The following is an 18,235-nucleotide window of genomic DNA, read 5'->3' as shown; positions in this document are numbered from 1 at the left end:
TCAAATTTCATTTAAGATTTAATTTGCGTATGTGGACGCTCCCTTTTCGTAAGATTAACATTTTTGGAGGGCGGAATTAAAGAGCTTTTGTTAAGCCTCCCTTCCCAGAGCGAGACGAGGACAGAGGAGGGTTCGCCCATCCGGACGGTTTCTACTACTTTGATTTATAATACCTGGGTATATACATATATATTCGTGTAATTAAAAGTAGGTTATTTGTATTTCATATATATATATGGTGGTGAAGGTTGCGGCGGGGGCGGCGCTGCCTGATGTGTACATTTTCATCGTTTGTTGACTTAACATTAAGGATGTATGAAAACTGTGGGTCAGCAACGCAAATAACTGACATGCAGCGACGACCTCTTCTATGTAAATAACAATTTCAGTTAACAAACACATTTGTACCTTTTCCAAACCCACCCCCCTACTCTTCCAACCCTTGAATAATAACAGCCTTAAATGCACTGTCATTACCGAATGAATGAAATCAAATAGAATGAAAAAAAAAGTGAAAACAGAGGAAAAAAACGCCAATATTTGCGATTCAATTTCAATCTCATCGAAATTGCATGCCATCGTGTATAAATTGTACAGTTCTACTGTCTAAGCCTAGGTAATTAGTTTGTTCAAGTGCACGCCGCCCGATGGGAGTAATTGTTATAATGAAAAACACTTTCTCGCTGTGTGTGTATGTGTGTAAATTTAACTAAATTTCACACGTTTTAAAAGCGAGCTTCAACATAGGTGTGGCATTATTTATTGCGCACGATACACACACACACAAGGTTACATCGTCCAAGCGGCAGGCCAGGTTTCACCGTCGACCAGGCTTTGATACTAATTTTTATATTAATAATATGTGTAACAACATATTTATAGACCGTGTTTACACATTCCATCATCGCTCCTCATTCCACATTACTTACACACGCACTACGAATAATAAATACCTAAATAAAGCAACCAATACTTTCCATTTACCACTTCAAACAACACAACCCAACATCAATTCACAATTGAAACATTATTTACATCTCTTCATCAGTATTATATATTTAAAAAAAACCAATAAAAATTTACCATAAAATTATTATTTAGTATAATTTATTGAAACATAATAATTTTGTAATGCGAACAATTAACAAGGAATATGTAATATACATGTTATTTAACAAGTATTTGAATCTGAATAAACGTATTGATTTTGTATTAAAAGTACGACAGAAACAGCAGAATGTATTATTCAATGTAATCCGTTGTTGTAGTAGTATTATTGGAATCAGAACGTCCGAAAACATCGGGCTTTTAGCCGTGGGCGAAATTCGAAATGCCAAGCAATGCGCATAATAATAAGAACAGAAAGGGAGAAACAACAACATACACAGACGGACGTCGTTTCAAATTCGTAAACGAATTATGCGCATTTAGTGCCGCGAAAATGCACATATCTCGGGTTACAAATAAAATAATTACATAATTACGAATGATTGACGTTCCCACCTGCCGTCGCGGAACGCTAATTTCGGAAATGGAAATTCGCTTAATTCTCTTCTCGTCCTAATGTCCATGAAAATTTTAACGAATGATACAAAAACCAAAATAATTCATTTGTATATTTATGACCATTTGCATTTCTGTAATTTGTGAAAACAACAGAAGAATTTCTGAGAAAGTTAAATTCTTCATATGAAAGAATAAAAATTTCAATAGTTACAATTTAAGATTATAAATTGCTTAACTTTTAAAAGATTAAGTATGAAGCAGATTAGTTTTACACATCAAAATTGGATTGTTTAATGATATAATTACTGCAAAAATTATTTGTAAGTTTTTAAGGCTAAAACAATGATGTTGATTATCTTTATTGGATAATGGGTATTGTTTATGTTTATTACGTACAATTATTTTTAAGTGCTTGGTTTTAAAATGTGATTGTGTTTCGTGTAATTAGATTTACGAGTTTTATTTGGGGGATGGATGGATGGAACGGACAGTCTGCAAACATTATCATGGGTAACTTTGATGGACGTCTCCACCTGCCGCCACGCGAGAGCGACTCCTCAATTTGGGCGAATGCAAATGCTCGCACTTCTCGAAGTTAATAATAAATAGATGTTAATTAATTTCCAGTGCGTTTTCGGAGCGCGTGGGGGCGGTGCGCCGCCCCCCACGTGTGTCTCTCAACAAACAGGCGGCACATATTTCTTTAATAAAGGTGATATTGTAGCTACTGCATTAGAGACAAGTTATTATTAAAATTAGATCATTAATCACTTGGTGACATCTCTGACGGGGCACCCGGACAGCCTCACGCTCTTTCTCTCTCCCCAAGCAGAGGAGAGAGGGATGTTGTCATCACCTTCTGCTCGTTTGTAACATAAATATTCGCATCGTACCGGAGACGGATCGTGGAGAGAGGACAAATTAAAATAAAATAAGCAGAAGACTAACTGTCTGTCTGAGAGAGAAAAAAAATAGAAGAAGAACTAGGCATAGAAAAACACGGTCCGCCAGGAAGTTCATTAGTCAAGCTAATTGTGTTACAGAATGTATCGAAAAATAATTTGAAAGTGAATTTGCGTTGACGTGTGACACCTCGTTAAGGGAAAACATTTTCCGAGTCAAAGGGGGGGCGCCCGATGTTTGCTCATGTCAGAGTTGGCTCCACCTGATGGCCAAATAATCAATAAAATATATAATAATAAAGGAGGGAAAAAAAACTTGAAACCTAATTTGTATGTTCACCCTCCTAATCACCGAAACTCGAGCTGATTAAGCCACCAGGGAAACGTCTGCCGGAAAGAATCGCAAATTTCGCCCGGGCCGAATGAAATATTTGCAGCGGGAGGAAGGACGAAGATGCTGTTGCTGTTGCCGAGAGAAGAGGAAAGATCTCGCGACACGTGAGTGAGTGGGTTTAATTAAACCGCCCCGACGGTTATGATTTTCTTCGAGTGTACTTTAATTCGTATTGCATCTACAATATTAATATCAATTGTGCCTGCAACCCTCTAGGGACCTAAACAGCACTAATTATTCGTTTAATAACTCAAATTCTCCCCGAGCAGCCAGAATCAAATCTGGTCTGATTGACTTGTTAATTTTGAGGCAAATTAAATTTTAATTGCCCCCACTCGCTCCTCTCGGCGACCCGAACTTTCCGCCTTTTCGGCCCAGGGAAAACAACACGAAGAAACTCGCGGTCGATGATTTGTGCCTTCTTTCATTCTTTCTTTCTTTTGATCCTTCCTCCTCCTCCTTCTTCCTTCCATTCTTTCGTTGTTGCTTCCAGTGCTCTTGCAGGGCTTTCGTTCCATAAAGCAGACAGACACCCGTGGCTTTGCCACCGCGTTGCCTTTAACATACATATTTATGGAGAGGACGGTGCGATAAATGCCTGCACGCGAATTATCAATAACAATAATTAACTAATTGCTGCATTTGCATATCTACATAAATATTCAACTTTACGGGGCGGCCCTCTTCTCTTTTGCACACCATTCGATGCCGATTGATTTAAAACCCTAGCCAACATTCAATCCTCTCTCAACGGCCATTGCCGCTGCTCCTGCACCAATTATTTCCATTCTTAACTCGCATATTATTTATTACATCATCCATCAACTTAATTATCAATATTTCACTCCGCACATTCATTCCTACACAACAAAACAATACAATCAAATATTTACAATAATTCAACATTAAAAGAAAACTAATATACATTTAAACTTCTAATTTATTTTTGTATGTTTCTTAAAGTTCAATAACTTACAATTAAGCAACATGTGTTTCAAATAATACCTTTTCTTCCTTTTGATGAATTGCACATTACACATTAGCATATAATACTTAAAAAAATGTATTTGATTATTGAAAAATTATACAATAATAAATAGATAAATGAATTTTTTCTATTAATAATTTTGTCAAATTTACCAATAAAATAATAAGAAAATATTATTATTAGAAACATAAAACTAAATGTAAAAGCTAATGTGCGGTATTTTCATCTCTTCACGCTAACTTTAAATCGAACGTTGCATTAAAACAAATCGCCGCAATAAATCAACGTTCGATTAAACGTTAAAGCGAAAATGGAAATTCCGGTACTTAAACCTATACACTTCGGTATCTTATAATCCGGTTTGTCTTTTAATCCGCGAAACAATGCGAATCTTAACATTCCATTCACAAATCGACTTGACATTTAATGTTTATACAACACGTATATTATTATCGAAATAATATTCAATTATCATAAATATTGTTAGGAAATGTAAATAAGAATACTTAATTTAGTATACGTCAAAATTTTTGATTTAGTATTTTACAATTTTTTTGTTCACCAATCGATATTTGACTTGTTAATTAAAGTCTGGAGTTTCACAAGAATTTATATAAGTTATTCGGCAAATGAAATTTTGAAGTTATTTGTTTAATATATTGTGTTTCTGAATAGTAATATAATTAATTAGGAAGAATGTTTTTAAAACTAAAGGTAACTAATAGAGGATGAATCCAAATCAATGTATTATAGTTGTTGTGTATTATTAGAAAATGTGTGGGGAAGTAAAGTAATTAGTTTGTGGCTGAAAGTAGGTGAAGCAACACCACACGAAATAATGTGATATTGTAAAAGACAATAAATTGTTGGTGCGAAGAGGCAATAAATCTCTTTATAATATTTGATTGTGTGGTGATAAATCTTATGGGTTAGAATTGAGTGCGAGGGCGCAGTGAATTTTGTGTTTTTGCGGTGCGGTGCGGAATATTAGCGCTGACAGGTGTAAAATATATAATCCAATCAAGTGGCCACAATGGAGACAATAGGGAATATCAGAAGTTGCGACAGATTTATATCGCACGGAGCGTTTTCTATTAGAGCCGTGTCCCAGAATTAATAACGATGGAATTGGTGCGATTTTATGGGCGCGTGGCACGAAAATCTTCCTCCCCCAAAGTTTTGGGAATACCCGGCGTCCGGGTGACAAACGATTCGCGGTTTAGATGGTAATGGCCTTCCTCCACCTCCTTATTTTCATCCTCCACCAAGAACGGTTGGAGTTTTCGAGCAAGGAGAGGACGATTTGAATATAGAAAAATATCATTCCCTCGGAGGGAAAGTTAATAATGGAAACGTGAACGGAAATATGATTTCGCCTGGTCGGGGTCCTTTTTATTTTTAAGGTGTATGCGATTAGTTTCCTTGCAGCGCCGCGAAGAGCGAGAGAAGATTTTAAATTGGGTCTCCTCGACGGAATACGTAATACGGAATTGCAATTTGTCACCCGACGAAAGCGGGGATTTACATTTCAAAAACTGGCTATGTGCAACCAAGCACCCTCCCTCTTCTTCGAAGACATAAAACTTTGCACGCCTTTTAATGACGCCAAACGTCTAAATCGTAATCAGATTTGTCGCATCTTTCGGAATAATAAACACGCACATAGTAATTCCCTATTTAAATCCGTTTAAATATTATTAAGAAAACAATATTGTTAATGTTGAAAATTTAAGAATTCGAGTATTGCCCAAAAATATCTTTCGTACTTCACACTTGAATATGTAATTAATTGATAAGTATGATCTATTTTTTTAATGATTGTTGCAATATTTCCTAAATTAAGAATATCAAAATAAATAGTTTGCAAATGAAAATGATCGTCCACAAAGAAATTACTATATTTTACAATCTTATGAGTCTCTAAATAAAAACCAGTAACAATAAGCGTCTCATATGTTCAGTTGATTAAACAATAAACTATACGCAATACACGTAATTACAGTATAACAGGAGATTTTCGTTTTAGCAATCAGCCTGTTCATAATTGCAAATTAATTAGCGAATCTGGCGAAAGTGCGAGAGCCGAAATAATCAGATCGGCTGGCATCAACTCATCCTCTCCTTCGAAAGGCGGCGGTTGCGTGTACGAATGCGGCTGGATCAATTTATGTTTTGTGTTTGCATTAAAAATAATTAAAACACAAATAAAGACAAGGCCCATAATTGCGAGCCGATAAATTATGGACGTGTTAGGCTCGTTAGATTATTTATTTTTCCGTGATTATTATTGCTTCCACAATGTAATCCTGCCTTTTCTTTTTCTTTCTATTTTGTTGTTTAGTCCTTCGTCTCATCTCTCTTTCTCTCTCTCTATCTCTCTCTCTCACTTCTACACAAACACAGTTTGTTCGCTTTCTCCTCTTGTTCGGTCGTGGCTCTGCGTCCGTTTCTGTTGGTTTTTTTCAGTCCGTGAAACTTAATTACAAAATCACGCCTACCTCATAAATACATCACCTCGCATCCCAAACGCAACGAAAATTATTAATTTAATTCCTCGTCAATTAGCGAATACTAAGCAGCCGAACAAATATTTAAATGTATTCAAATGCAAACACTAATTTATCTTTTAATGCAATCGCCGAAACGATTAAAGAAGGGAAGAAAAGCGTAAGCCCCTCATAATTCTTATTTTAATTACACGCACGCACATTTTCTACCAAATACAAATGATTTAATTACCGATCTTCTTTGATGATTCCTATAATTATGCTCTAACATATTCATCTTTAATTAAGATAAAACTAAAAATGTTATATAGCAATAGTCACAATCTCTAACAGTTCATAACCAAATCCAATATATTTTATTTTATGTTTTCCAAAACATTTATAAATTATTTATTTAAAAAAATCGAAAACAAACAGATAACATTTATTTAGATATTCTAATTTTGAACTTTATGTAGCAAAATAAATTCGCAATAGCGTTTATTGGTTTATTAATAATGTCTGATCGTTTTTAATAAATCCGAAATAAATAACGTGATCCGTTGTAACGAACACAAAAGCAGGTAGCCAAAAGTCAATTATAATTGGGCCTCATTTAGATTCATAGGCATGAAACCAATCAAAATTATTTTAAATTAAAAACATCGTTGTTTTCAACCTACCGTTAACTTTTATCGACATCGATAAAAATTACGATAACATTTATTTTTTTTTTAAGATGGATTGAAATGATGATATCATCATTTTTGTAACGTTACCTCTTTATTAAATAGTTAATTTGTTAATAGTTTAAGAATTTATTTCATAATTAATAAAATTCACAAATGGTAATTAATGAAAATTGTATCCAGCTAAAAGTTTAATATAATTTTATGATATCTTTCATAAGCAATCAAGAACCTAATGGAGGTTGGAGTATTTCAATTTAAAAAATAAACTATATATGATGTGATTTTAAAGATGTGAAATAAAAGTTAAACGAAAAATAAAATTCAGTTTACGGATTGAATGAATACTCCTGTATTGCTGTAGTCTGTCAGTTCGGAACTGGTTAGAATCAGCGTCAGTCAATGTGAGTGTCTTAAAAAGCAATTTCTCACATGCACGAAAATGGAATTGGACAATCGTTCAGGGTGGTGACCCTTCTAAATTAGAGGCCAGTCGGAATGGAAAAATCGCATTCGCATGGGGAGCGGTTTGATCCGAGGGTTCGAAGAGTGTATGTGTGTGGGGGTGGTTGAGGCGGTGTAGATTCAGGCGGGACGTCGGAAGGTCGGTTTCCCCGTGCGTTTAAATTAACCGGGTTTCGCCGTTTATAAATGACTGGATGCAAATCTGGCGTAGCAGCATTCACGCTCCTGGTAGCTGTCCACACAATTAACAGCAAGGATTTAACAAAACACTGGCCGATTTAAATTCGAATTAAGGTCCGTCGCGCGCGCAAACCCGACGAAAATTAATTAATACTCGTCACATCGCAGACTTTAGCAATTAGTCCGTTGCGGAGGGCGAAGGGTGGCGTAGGATGAAGGTTGAAGCGAAAGGAGGGAAGGAAGGACCTTCCACCCTTTTCTCTGCTCCTTATTCTTAGATCAGCTGTGTGTTTATGAATATTAATAATTCCTAAACACGACCAGGGCCAACGATAAGAACCAGAAATTTTGATGAATGATACCTTAATTCTTCTCCCTCCACCGACTCCGTCGTCCCGCTTACTTAACTACCTATATCTTCGACGGGTTCGCGCCGTCTCCGCTTTGCAGACTGGTTTTATTTATTTGATAAAGGTTACCTTTATCGGGGGATAAATCAATGTGGAAATAAATTGGATGCATTGTGGGACTGTAATTCAATATTGACATATAGTGAGTTTTAAAGCTGCATAGTTAATTAACAGATATATTACGCGCGATAAGCGGAACAATCCAAGAATGCCTGTATTAAGATTAATTATCGTTGCTGCCTTATCAGCCTGCAGACACAGTCCGTCCATCCGTCCTATTCAAATATATGCTAGTCACCAAACCAAACCGAAATCATCCCCCCGACCCCCGGAACGGCACGCCGAAATCTTATCATTAATTATGATTCGCGAAAAGCCTCACAGAAACACCACGTTGCCATCCCCCGCATTTTGTTTCCCTTAATACAACAATAATCCAATTTTTCATGTAAATGGTTCTCGCCGAGGGGAAAAGAATTGCGCGCGTGTTTCCATACCGAGACACGCGGTTGACTCTACACAATTTCATACACATTTATTTCTTTTTTTTTATTCTCCCTTCCTTCCCTTATGTATATATATATATTTTGCTTCTTCCCCTAAACACGCTGATGATTTTTAAAATGTCTGTCGCGATGTTCCCAATAAACTGAATTAAAAAGCCGCGCGTCTTGTAGATCCAGCTGCGACCCTGACAAATGACTAACTCAGTTTCGGATCCAAATGCGACGAGAGGATCTGTCACGGGGCTTTAAAGGCGAGGGAACCTTTTTTATGAGCTCCGCAACATTACCATAAAAAAAAGCGAGACAACGATGAGCTCCATTTTTATTTATTTTTTACACATACGCCCTTGCGCGCTTAAATCTTAAGAAGTAAAAGTAACATTATAAATGGAAATGCTTGTGAAGGGGGTGTAATTATTTTTAATTTTTCCTGGTTTTTCGGGGATGATCGTGCGAGGAGTGCAGGGCCGTGTGCGTATGGGATTCGACGTGACACCCGATTATTCAGGCCCTGAGCCCGCGGTGGAACTATCGCGTGTCACACAAATCATGGCGGCGAGCTTTAAATCCCAACCCCACCCTGTCGAGCTTAAACCGCCCGACACTTGACAAATACTGACACCGCTTCCTGGAGCCCCGGTTAATTTTGATTTGTCGCTTCGGATCCAAATTGTCGCAATACATTAATTACTTTCGAAAAGCCATTCTCGCCCAACCACTAAACATTCTGATCCTTTGTAAACCGCCAGAGGAACTGAAGTAAAGTTTAGTTGTTATTGCTATTTCTTTCAAGTAAATTTGGCAAAAGTAATTAATTTATTGGACTGTAATTAAATATCTGATTGCAATGAGTTTTACATTTTTGTTGTATATATAGATGAAAACTCACATTGGACATTAAATTTCATTAATTGATCTTATTTACTGAATGTTCAAATCTAAAAGATTGCATTTTATAATTAATGAAGATAATAAATATGGAAAAACAAATTACCTTTCTAAGTGTTTGACGATATCCTCGTAGGCGGCTCTGCAGTTTTCCCAAATGCCGGACCTGTAAGGAATAGGAAATTAATTGGATTGCTAACGACCCTCAACTTCAGCAACACCAAATTCGCATCTAAGCCTCTTAGGGAAGAGATCGAAGTTCGTTCATGCCCATTCGGAAGTCCCTCAGATAGTATATTTATATCAAAAAGTTTGTATTTATCTATCTCCTGCATCGTGGATGCGAAGTAGTGAGGAGTGTTTGTGGGTATGAGAGGAGAGGAGACCCGATGAGCCTGCTCGCACACTAATCCCAGTTAGGCATGGCGAGCGCACTCGTCTACTTGTTTACACCGTTGTTCAAGTCATCATTATCATTTCAGCGCGCTCTTTCGTAATTAAAATGCAAATCCGGGCCGCTGGATGCGTGTACACGTCACGGAGCGCCGTGATTAATTCTCCAGGTAAACTCACTTCACATCCTCTGGAAACCCAGTACCCGGTTCGTACCTACCTACGAACCCATCCCATGACCTCCCCCGTGGACCAATCGAACCGACAAACGGAGGATTATCATTGGAACGGTATTAATTTATTCGCCGCCTCCGAGGAAGGAAGGTAGGTAGGTATTCCCATAATCCGGACGGCTAGATTTAGACACGGCGGAGTTCAAAGATTTCGCAAAGTTTCCCCGAGCGGCGCGCGATATTTAATACCTTCCAGGGGATTAGAGTTCTCGCCCGTTGAACGTCCCGGTTTAACTTTGAGTTGAACGGGTGTACATAGAGAATGACTGAGATTACGAGGTTGAGGCTGTATTACGCCTTTGCTGTTGCTTTTGTTGTTGTTGTTTATGTTGTTTTACGTACCTTGCGAACGCTTCCATCGTGGGCATTCCTTGGTTCTTGATCACCGATCCATCGGGTCTGGCCAGGTTGTGGGGCATCGCCGGAGACAGGAGGGCTGAGTGGGCGGCCGTCGGATGCGGCAACTGCATGAACTGCATGTGACCTAGATGCGGGGGATGATTGTATCCGTTAGCCAGAAGGGGTGACTTCTCCATCCGCGACATATCTGCAACAACCATCCAGTTTTAATTCCATTTATAGTTAGTACATACATACATAGAGCGATGATAAACAGATTGAGGGGGAGGCCGGACGGAGGAGCAAAGAGAGAGAGAGAGTAAGGCTAATCTCCTCTCATGCAGATCCGCACACGGACCGAAAGACGCGAAAATAAAATGACAGGGGTGTGATTGATGGACCACCATTCCTCATCCCTAATCACTCCGCGTCTTCGCTTATATCTGTGTGGCCTTTAATATACAAAACGGCCGTAATTACCGTCTAAACCCCCGCTTACAAATACGAATTCCCTTCCTTCCACCCATAGAACTGGACCCATAAGCTGAATCCCTTCTTCTCACATCAACGGAAACAAATGTTTTTTTAAAAAAGTTATTGGTCTCATTAGTTCCGTGAGTGGCCAATATTTATGTGTATTTGTGAGAGGCGATTTGGAGCACGCCGGGGTTCCGAGCCCCCCGGGGGGTCACTCCGTTCCCACACCACCCTCATTAACAGAAATAATTACCGCGAGCCTAATTACACACGAATTATTTGTTCAATTTACCTGGTTTATCGACCACAGACAATTGTAAAGCTGCCTAATTCGCGAACACCATTTAACAATTTATTGTTTTAATCGTTACTTTCATTTTGTTCATTTTTAGTTACATTAGTTAAAATAGCTTAACTACAAAACAAATTTCGTGCACTCTGTGTACATATTCAACCATAACGAATATTTATAATGATATACACAATTTCAAATGTATTTATGTTGTAATATACTTCATTGCATATATTATTTACTTAAAATATATTTAGTTAATACAAGACACAAAGATAAAATACTGAAATTCGATTACCGATGGACAAGCTTTGGACAATCATCAAATCTTGCTACATTTAATAATAAAAAGTGAAACATTCTTTGGACATACACGAGATGTTTACGTGTTTGTTTTTGTTTCGTTTCTTGTGCATAAAATATAAGTTTTCCGCATTCAATTATGTCGTCTGGATATCTGAGTAGATGCTGAGGATCGATATAAACGCGTTTCCTGTGTATATGCGTTGCTTTCTCTCTCTTTCTGCTATACTCGTTTTCATATATTTAATTGCTCTCATCGCGTACGTCCATGCATATGTGTATGTACGTGTTTGTGTGTAGGGAAACGAGTGGTTGTCCGTGGTGTAGGTGCAGACATAGTGCGGGGTAATTACTCATACGCATCGCATGCCAGATATTAATAATATCCAAGCAAGGAAATGTGAGAATTCGCAATTAGTCGGCAGTTATGTTAGGAAAATGCGCATAAATATCGCATATATATGGAAATGCATACCGAATCCACGAAATCTTTCTGAAGAAAGGAAGGAACAGAAGGAAGCGCCGAAGAAGAAGGTAGAGAAATGGTGAGGAGGTTGGGTGGTTGCTGAGTGCTTGAACAACGACGACGGTTGCAATGCTTGGAGGAAACGTGGAATGCGGTCTGGACTTGGCGTGATATAAATTACACTAATGGTTGGTTAACCCAGTGACCAAAAACCACAAACCCTACACTTAACCGATGCCCCTGAATCATAGCAATCCGGCTAATTATTAATGAATAGTCACAAAATTGTTATGGGAATGACAAGCGGCTTTTCTTCTCTTTTCTCCCTCTGCTCTCACTCTCTTTCGTTTCTTCGGTTCCGCTCTCGTCCGTCTTCATTTCTTTCTATCCATCTGACCACCTCAGGCCAAACGGCAAATAAAAAGGAAGGAATAAAACGAAAGCAATTTACAGTGATCCCTTCTTTTCAAAAAGATCTGTTTCCAGTTTGGCCGCACTTATCTTCTCTCTCTCTCTCTTTCTCTACACGCTCAGTGATTATAGCAATTTCAAAATAATTCAAGCTATTATTCCATGAGACCCACACTAAATTATTGTTTATAAAATTTATCGTTTAACACTGAACACATCTTCGATTCTCTTCCTCCGTCCTTTCTTCTCATCCATTTTTTCCACTCTTCGATTCCTTTTCAAAAAACCAATAAATTGAAAAGCCATTACACGAATAATTACCGTCTAATTCGAAAATTGGTCCCGACGTTTCGATATTTTCTGCAGACACATTCATCTCCATTGAATACAATCTAATTGTCCACAAATTACCCACCCCGAGAATACCCATAACAATCTCAGTAGAATCGTTGCACAATCAATTATTATTTCCTGGCATTGCGTTGTATCCAACAAAAAATGCCTGTTCTTGTGTTTCTTTCCGTTCGCTTCTTACGTAATGAATTGTTTACGCGAATAGAGTTGTTCCTTTTTTTTACATTAAATTAATAAAACTTTATAATTTACTTAAGTTATTCCGATTGTATAACCATTTTAATAATTGCTATATAAGAAAACACACTAATTACACCAAACACCTACTTTTACTGTATACAATTTGCACCTAGTTATTTCGCAACAACAATTAATTCTCGTTTGTCCAAGTTGTTTTCCTTTATAGTTCGCATTTAAAACATTGAAGTTTATTATATACATGGTGCTTCCATGCGATTGGATTCGAAGCTATCGAAACGGAAAGGATATCATGTTCCTCTTTATGTTTGCGTTCTCCCATTGTGGGGTATAATGGGCGAGGAGGAGGGAATATGGACTGCACCGATATGAAATTGCATTGTATTTAACTGCGACCACTATGATGGGATGTGACCGGGCTATTGTTACCGAAAAGGGATATAAGATTTTTGCAAATAAAATAAATTCCGAATGCGGAATGAAATTGAAATGGGGGAGGGTTCTGTGTGTATGTACGTATGCGTGCGTGCGTCGAGTATTTGCTTGGTCTGTTGGAGTGCATTCGCTTTGTGCATTCGAATATGAAAAGTAAACAGAATGATATGAAGTATCGTGTTACAATTGCAGATAGGGTGGCTTTCAGGGGGCGGTGGAGTCCATCAACCCAACAAATAAAAATACCAAAAAAAACTAGGAGAGAGGGAACGAAAAATATTAATCTCAAAATTAGCTTTTAGTTTTTTCTTCTTCATTTTTGAAGTTATGGTCAGTTCCAGTGAACCAATCAGAAAACGCCCATTTTTACAGCCGTTTATGACACAATAAATAAGTGGAAATAAAACGATGACATCCTCTACGTAGACTGGACTGTAAAAAGAGGGACCCAATAATAATTAAAAGCGATCGTTAAAAGCAAAAAGGAAGCGCGACTATAAATGCGCGCAACTCCTCGTGCGAATCTTTTTTCTTTTTTTTTCACCCCGGAATTTTCTCGTCCTCGGCTTTTTTTCGGTGTTTCTTCTTTTATTATTTTATTGTATTTATCCTCCTTTTCCTCGACTCTTCAACTCCTTGACTCTCCACTCTTGACTCGTCGGGAGGAGGAGGCGAAATGAATTGAATCCGCCGCTCTCGGTATGCGTTATATCATCCTAATGCTCAGGTTCTAATTACCGGTTGTCACTGTTTGAAGAGCGGTCCATGATTTTTATTATTCCGTCCGTCTGTTTTTCTTTCTGTCTGGTCACTCCGCAAGAACGAGCGGAGCGGCGCGCGGTCATCATCAAATGCACCGTGGATAATACATTAAAAGTTCCACGGCCTGGCCTCTCTTCTTCCTCCTCTTCTTCGACTCGCTCTCGCCTCATCTCCATCTGCATTTCGCATCAGCTAAATTTAAAACACCCGACACGAAATTGTTTCCAATTCAATTTCTTATCCCAACAACTTAATTATATACAGAAACAAATTTATACATACAATTTTTGACTCTCTTTCATCCTCTCGTCAAGCTTTATTTTATACTCTCTCATTCACTCTTTTCTCCTCTCCCACACCATCCACACTGACCTAACCTGTCACAATGGACAATGACAAATGAGGACGATCTCAATATTTTGATTCCCCATTCTCTGCCATTAAATGCATTCTATATTTTATTTTATTACATCCATCTATACTCAATGATAATTACAATCAAACTTAATTCAGTGATATGATCATTTTCAATACATTTCAAAATTCACATTTCTGTACATTGCATGTCTCCTGTAACTTATACAAAACCACTTTGAAAATGACAGAGTAAAATATTTGATAGATGCAACATTTCACATATACCGACAAACAAAAATATCCAGATTACTAGCTTTGTAAGGGTATCAAATCAAAATGTATGTGCAATTGTAACTTGCATTCGCTTTTATTGCAAATTGTACGCAAGAAGTGCACATTAGGTACATCTGTAATTCCTGTGTAATAGCCCAATAAAATCGCAGCGATTGACAACCGTTATGATATATTATCACAGTCACTGTTACTGATCATTGAAGATAAAGCGTATCGTATAATTTGACTTTAAATGTTAGCGATTTATACCAAAAATGTAATAAACAAATAATGCAAAATAATCATTTTATATGTGATTCATCTGTTTAATTAAAGTAGATATAAATGATGGTAATGGTGCAAGGTTTAGGCTTGTATAATATTTAGTTCTGCTGATCTTAGTATATTGGCATTTAATTTTAAGAATATTTTATGGGCCATCAAGCCGTTGGCAATTAAACGGGCTTTTATTGGCGAATTTTATTGGGGGCGACAGAGAGAATTCCTCAGATAATTACAGAAATATATAAATATATAAAGAGGCGGCATTCCGCTATTGAACCCATTAATGTATACAGGCCTTTAAGTGAGCATTCTCCCTTGATTTTATTAATAATCAAATTCGATCGGCCAGTTCTAATTATACTTTTACAACTGTACTTTAGGACCCTGCGAATCCCTGCAAACGATAAACGCAACTTTTTCCTTCTTCATCTTCTCTTTCGTCTTCTTCTGTAATATCCGATGGAGATAAGGTTGTATGTCGGTCATATAAGTAGGGGAGTGAGTCTTGATGATGCGAGATGCTTGATATTAAGAGAGTGTGAATATAAGTTAATCTCTCGGAGCGGCCCGGCGGATCGTTATATTGAGAGATAGAGACGAGGTTTCGTTTGGATCACCTCGATGGACAAGTGTTATTACGGGAATAAAATAAACACTTTCTTGGGGCCCCGAGGTTTTTACGAGGTCCCATTTAGAAGACCGACCAATTACACTTAATGATTCCGTGATTCACAACAAACTTTATATTGACCAATGCGGTTTAATTAAAAACTATCCCCACATCTCTCCGCAATCGTTGCGAAAGGGCATTTATGACCATCCATGATGTCATAAACTCAAAATTAAATTATACTTCTGCAATTCTCTGCTCTTATTTTCATTTCTTTTTTACCCTGGAGTTGTTTTTTTCCAGTTTTTATTGCTTAATAAGGGATGTTTCGAATGTCGTGATCGAAAGCAATTAAATGGCCGATGTGCATTTTACTGCATTCGTTTCGAGCTGTTGTATATTAAATTGCAATTTCGCGATATGATCTGTGCAGCTGACATGGAATATATAAAGAGTAATAAAGTGGATAAGCGAGAGCCAGAAAATGCGATGAGGACAGAGACGGTGATGTAAATGAATGTACCGAAAAAAATTAAAAAGAAGAAATGAAAAATAAAACGGCGGACTCCGAATGTAAAACCGCGGCAATCAATCATCGAGTTTTTATTTATAATTGTCCCGATGTTTACATCTTCCTCATCCTCGTGGTACGGATATTTTGCGAAACGCTGTATTAAATACCGCGAATAATTGGTGACTGTTTGCGTTTGTGCCCGTTTGTGCACGTTCGTGGCCAGTTTGTGGCCAAATATTTCAGTTATTAAACCTTTTGTTTGGACACAATCGGTAATTAAGGTGCGATATTATGGAATTCGCGGAGCCACCCACACATTTTTGGCGAATATATTACATATTCAATTTTGTTTGAACACCATCCGCCGCTCCCCATGTCCATGTTCATGGGAGGGGGAGAGGGAGCATTTTATTAATTACCGATTTCCTGCAACCCCTTTTACCTACACGACAATACGCATATTTCGAATGCATTGCGACATTCCCATTATTCCCCATTCAAAGATTGTGAACCTCCGGACATTAAACGCATTCCCGTGCTCCAGTTTTTTCCGCATCGGCATTACCAATACGTGTAATTTAAATACATGAATAGATTAGTATTTTATGCATAATTCGCTGATTTCCAGATTGCTCCAAAGACATGCATCCATCAAGGAATGTCACTTCAGGTTTCACATGTTTATCTTGAAGCAAGTTATTGCACAGCCAACTCGACATATTATATTAATTACTATTAATTTAAAGCAATCTGTTATACTTTTACAACCTCGCACGATTTCACCTATACCCAATATTTTAAATACAACTTACTTTTTAAAGTAAATGAATCGTGAAATAAATCCAAAAATAATGCAGTAATTAATTGTACATATTTTTTTTTTTCTATATAAAAAAAAACTATTTTTCAGAAATTTTCTATATGAAATACAAAATTTATTTCAATTAATATTATATTAATAACTTTTAAATTATTTTTTCTTTTATGAAAAGTAAATAGGAAAGTATTTTTTTTTAATCATAGCACAAATTGTATACATTCAAGCAGTTTCAACGGTATGCAAATACAGAAATATTTGTAATTACGGTAATCGGCCGAAATTATATAAAATTAACTTCGGTCATTTTGAGTGTTCAAGACTGTGGGCGTCAATCAACGCGGCGATTTTCAACGGTTTGACGTAACGCGAATCAGAATTTATTATAGCCAATTAAATGCCATAAAATATGATTACTTTGACAGACCTGTCGCATATCGCGAATCGTTAATATGCGCGAAGAGAAAATACTGCTAATTCATTAGTTTCCACTATATTTTCACAATTTTACTTTTTCAGATTAATTTATTATCGTCTTAAAGTAGACACATCAAATTTAAGACGCAGTTATTTTTTTCATAATTTTTAATTAACATATCTATTTGTTGTTTGTTTTTGTGAAAGAGTATAAGTAAGTGAAATATATTATTTAATATTGTTAGAAGGAGCATAACAATTTACTTAATATTAATCTTAATTCGCGTTAGAAAATGGTTTGTACGTACAACTTGAATATATGATTTATTTTCCTTTTGATACATTTTTTTAAATAAACTGTCTTTTATATGGGGGGTTGTAGCATATGCAAAAATTATAAGTTGAAACCGATTTAGGGATTGCGCTGACAGCTGACATGTAAAATTATCAAGTGGAGAAGACGGGCGCTTGAAGGGAGCTCAGAATCGATAAATCACTAAAAGCTGTTACTAACTGAAAGCTTTATTTATATGTGCATTTTTTTCGTCTCTGCGCTATATGGCACTTCGGTTCTTCCAAAACTTTCTACATATAATTTCCATGTACTTTCCAACCTGGCATAATGGATAGGAGCGTTAAATGTTTTCCTTGTTTTATCATAGAATATTGTGTTTATGTATAGTTTGTGTTCAAGGGTTGTTTTTTGGTCTTTTCTTTAGAGTGAGGTAATAAATTTGAAGCTTACCCATGTGTCCATTTTCGTAAGGATAGTCGCCGTTGTCGAGTCTGTGTTTCTTAATTTGTTGGTGCTGCAGATGGGAGGCGGCTAGACTTAAGCCGACGGGGGCGCGCTTTGGAGGTCGCCCGGGTCTGGAGCTGTAAAAT

General features: G+C 37.1%; 1 protein-coding gene across 2 annotated transcripts in view; it reads right to left on the bottom strand.

The window, feature by feature from the left end:
* Positions 1-18,235, bottom strand: part of LOC108566835 (dachshund homolog 1-like) — a 52,293-nt gene that overhangs the window by 7,807 nt on the left and 26,251 nt on the right. The window contains exons 2-4 of one of the 2 annotated variants that reach the window (XM_017926913.1): positions 18,096-18,226; positions 10,383-10,587; positions 9,521-9,580 (exon numbers count right to left, since the gene is read on the bottom strand). In XM_017926913.1, coding sequence (XP_017782402.1) covers positions 9,521-9,580; positions 10,383-10,587; positions 18,096-18,226 — 396 coding nt within the window. The remainder of the gene's footprint in view (positions 1-9,520; positions 9,581-10,382; positions 10,588-18,095; positions 18,227-18,235) is intronic. The other variant, XM_017926914.1, reaches the window with a different exon arrangement.

This window comes from Nicrophorus vespilloides, unplaced genomic scaffold (assembly GCF_001412225.1).
Source record: "Nicrophorus vespilloides isolate i.1.1-1 unplaced genomic scaffold, Nicve_v1.0, whole genome shotgun sequence".
Taxonomy (NCBI): domain Eukaryota; kingdom Metazoa; phylum Arthropoda; class Insecta; order Coleoptera; family Silphidae; genus Nicrophorus; species Nicrophorus vespilloides.
This window is presented reverse-complemented; position numbering and strand designations above follow the sequence as displayed.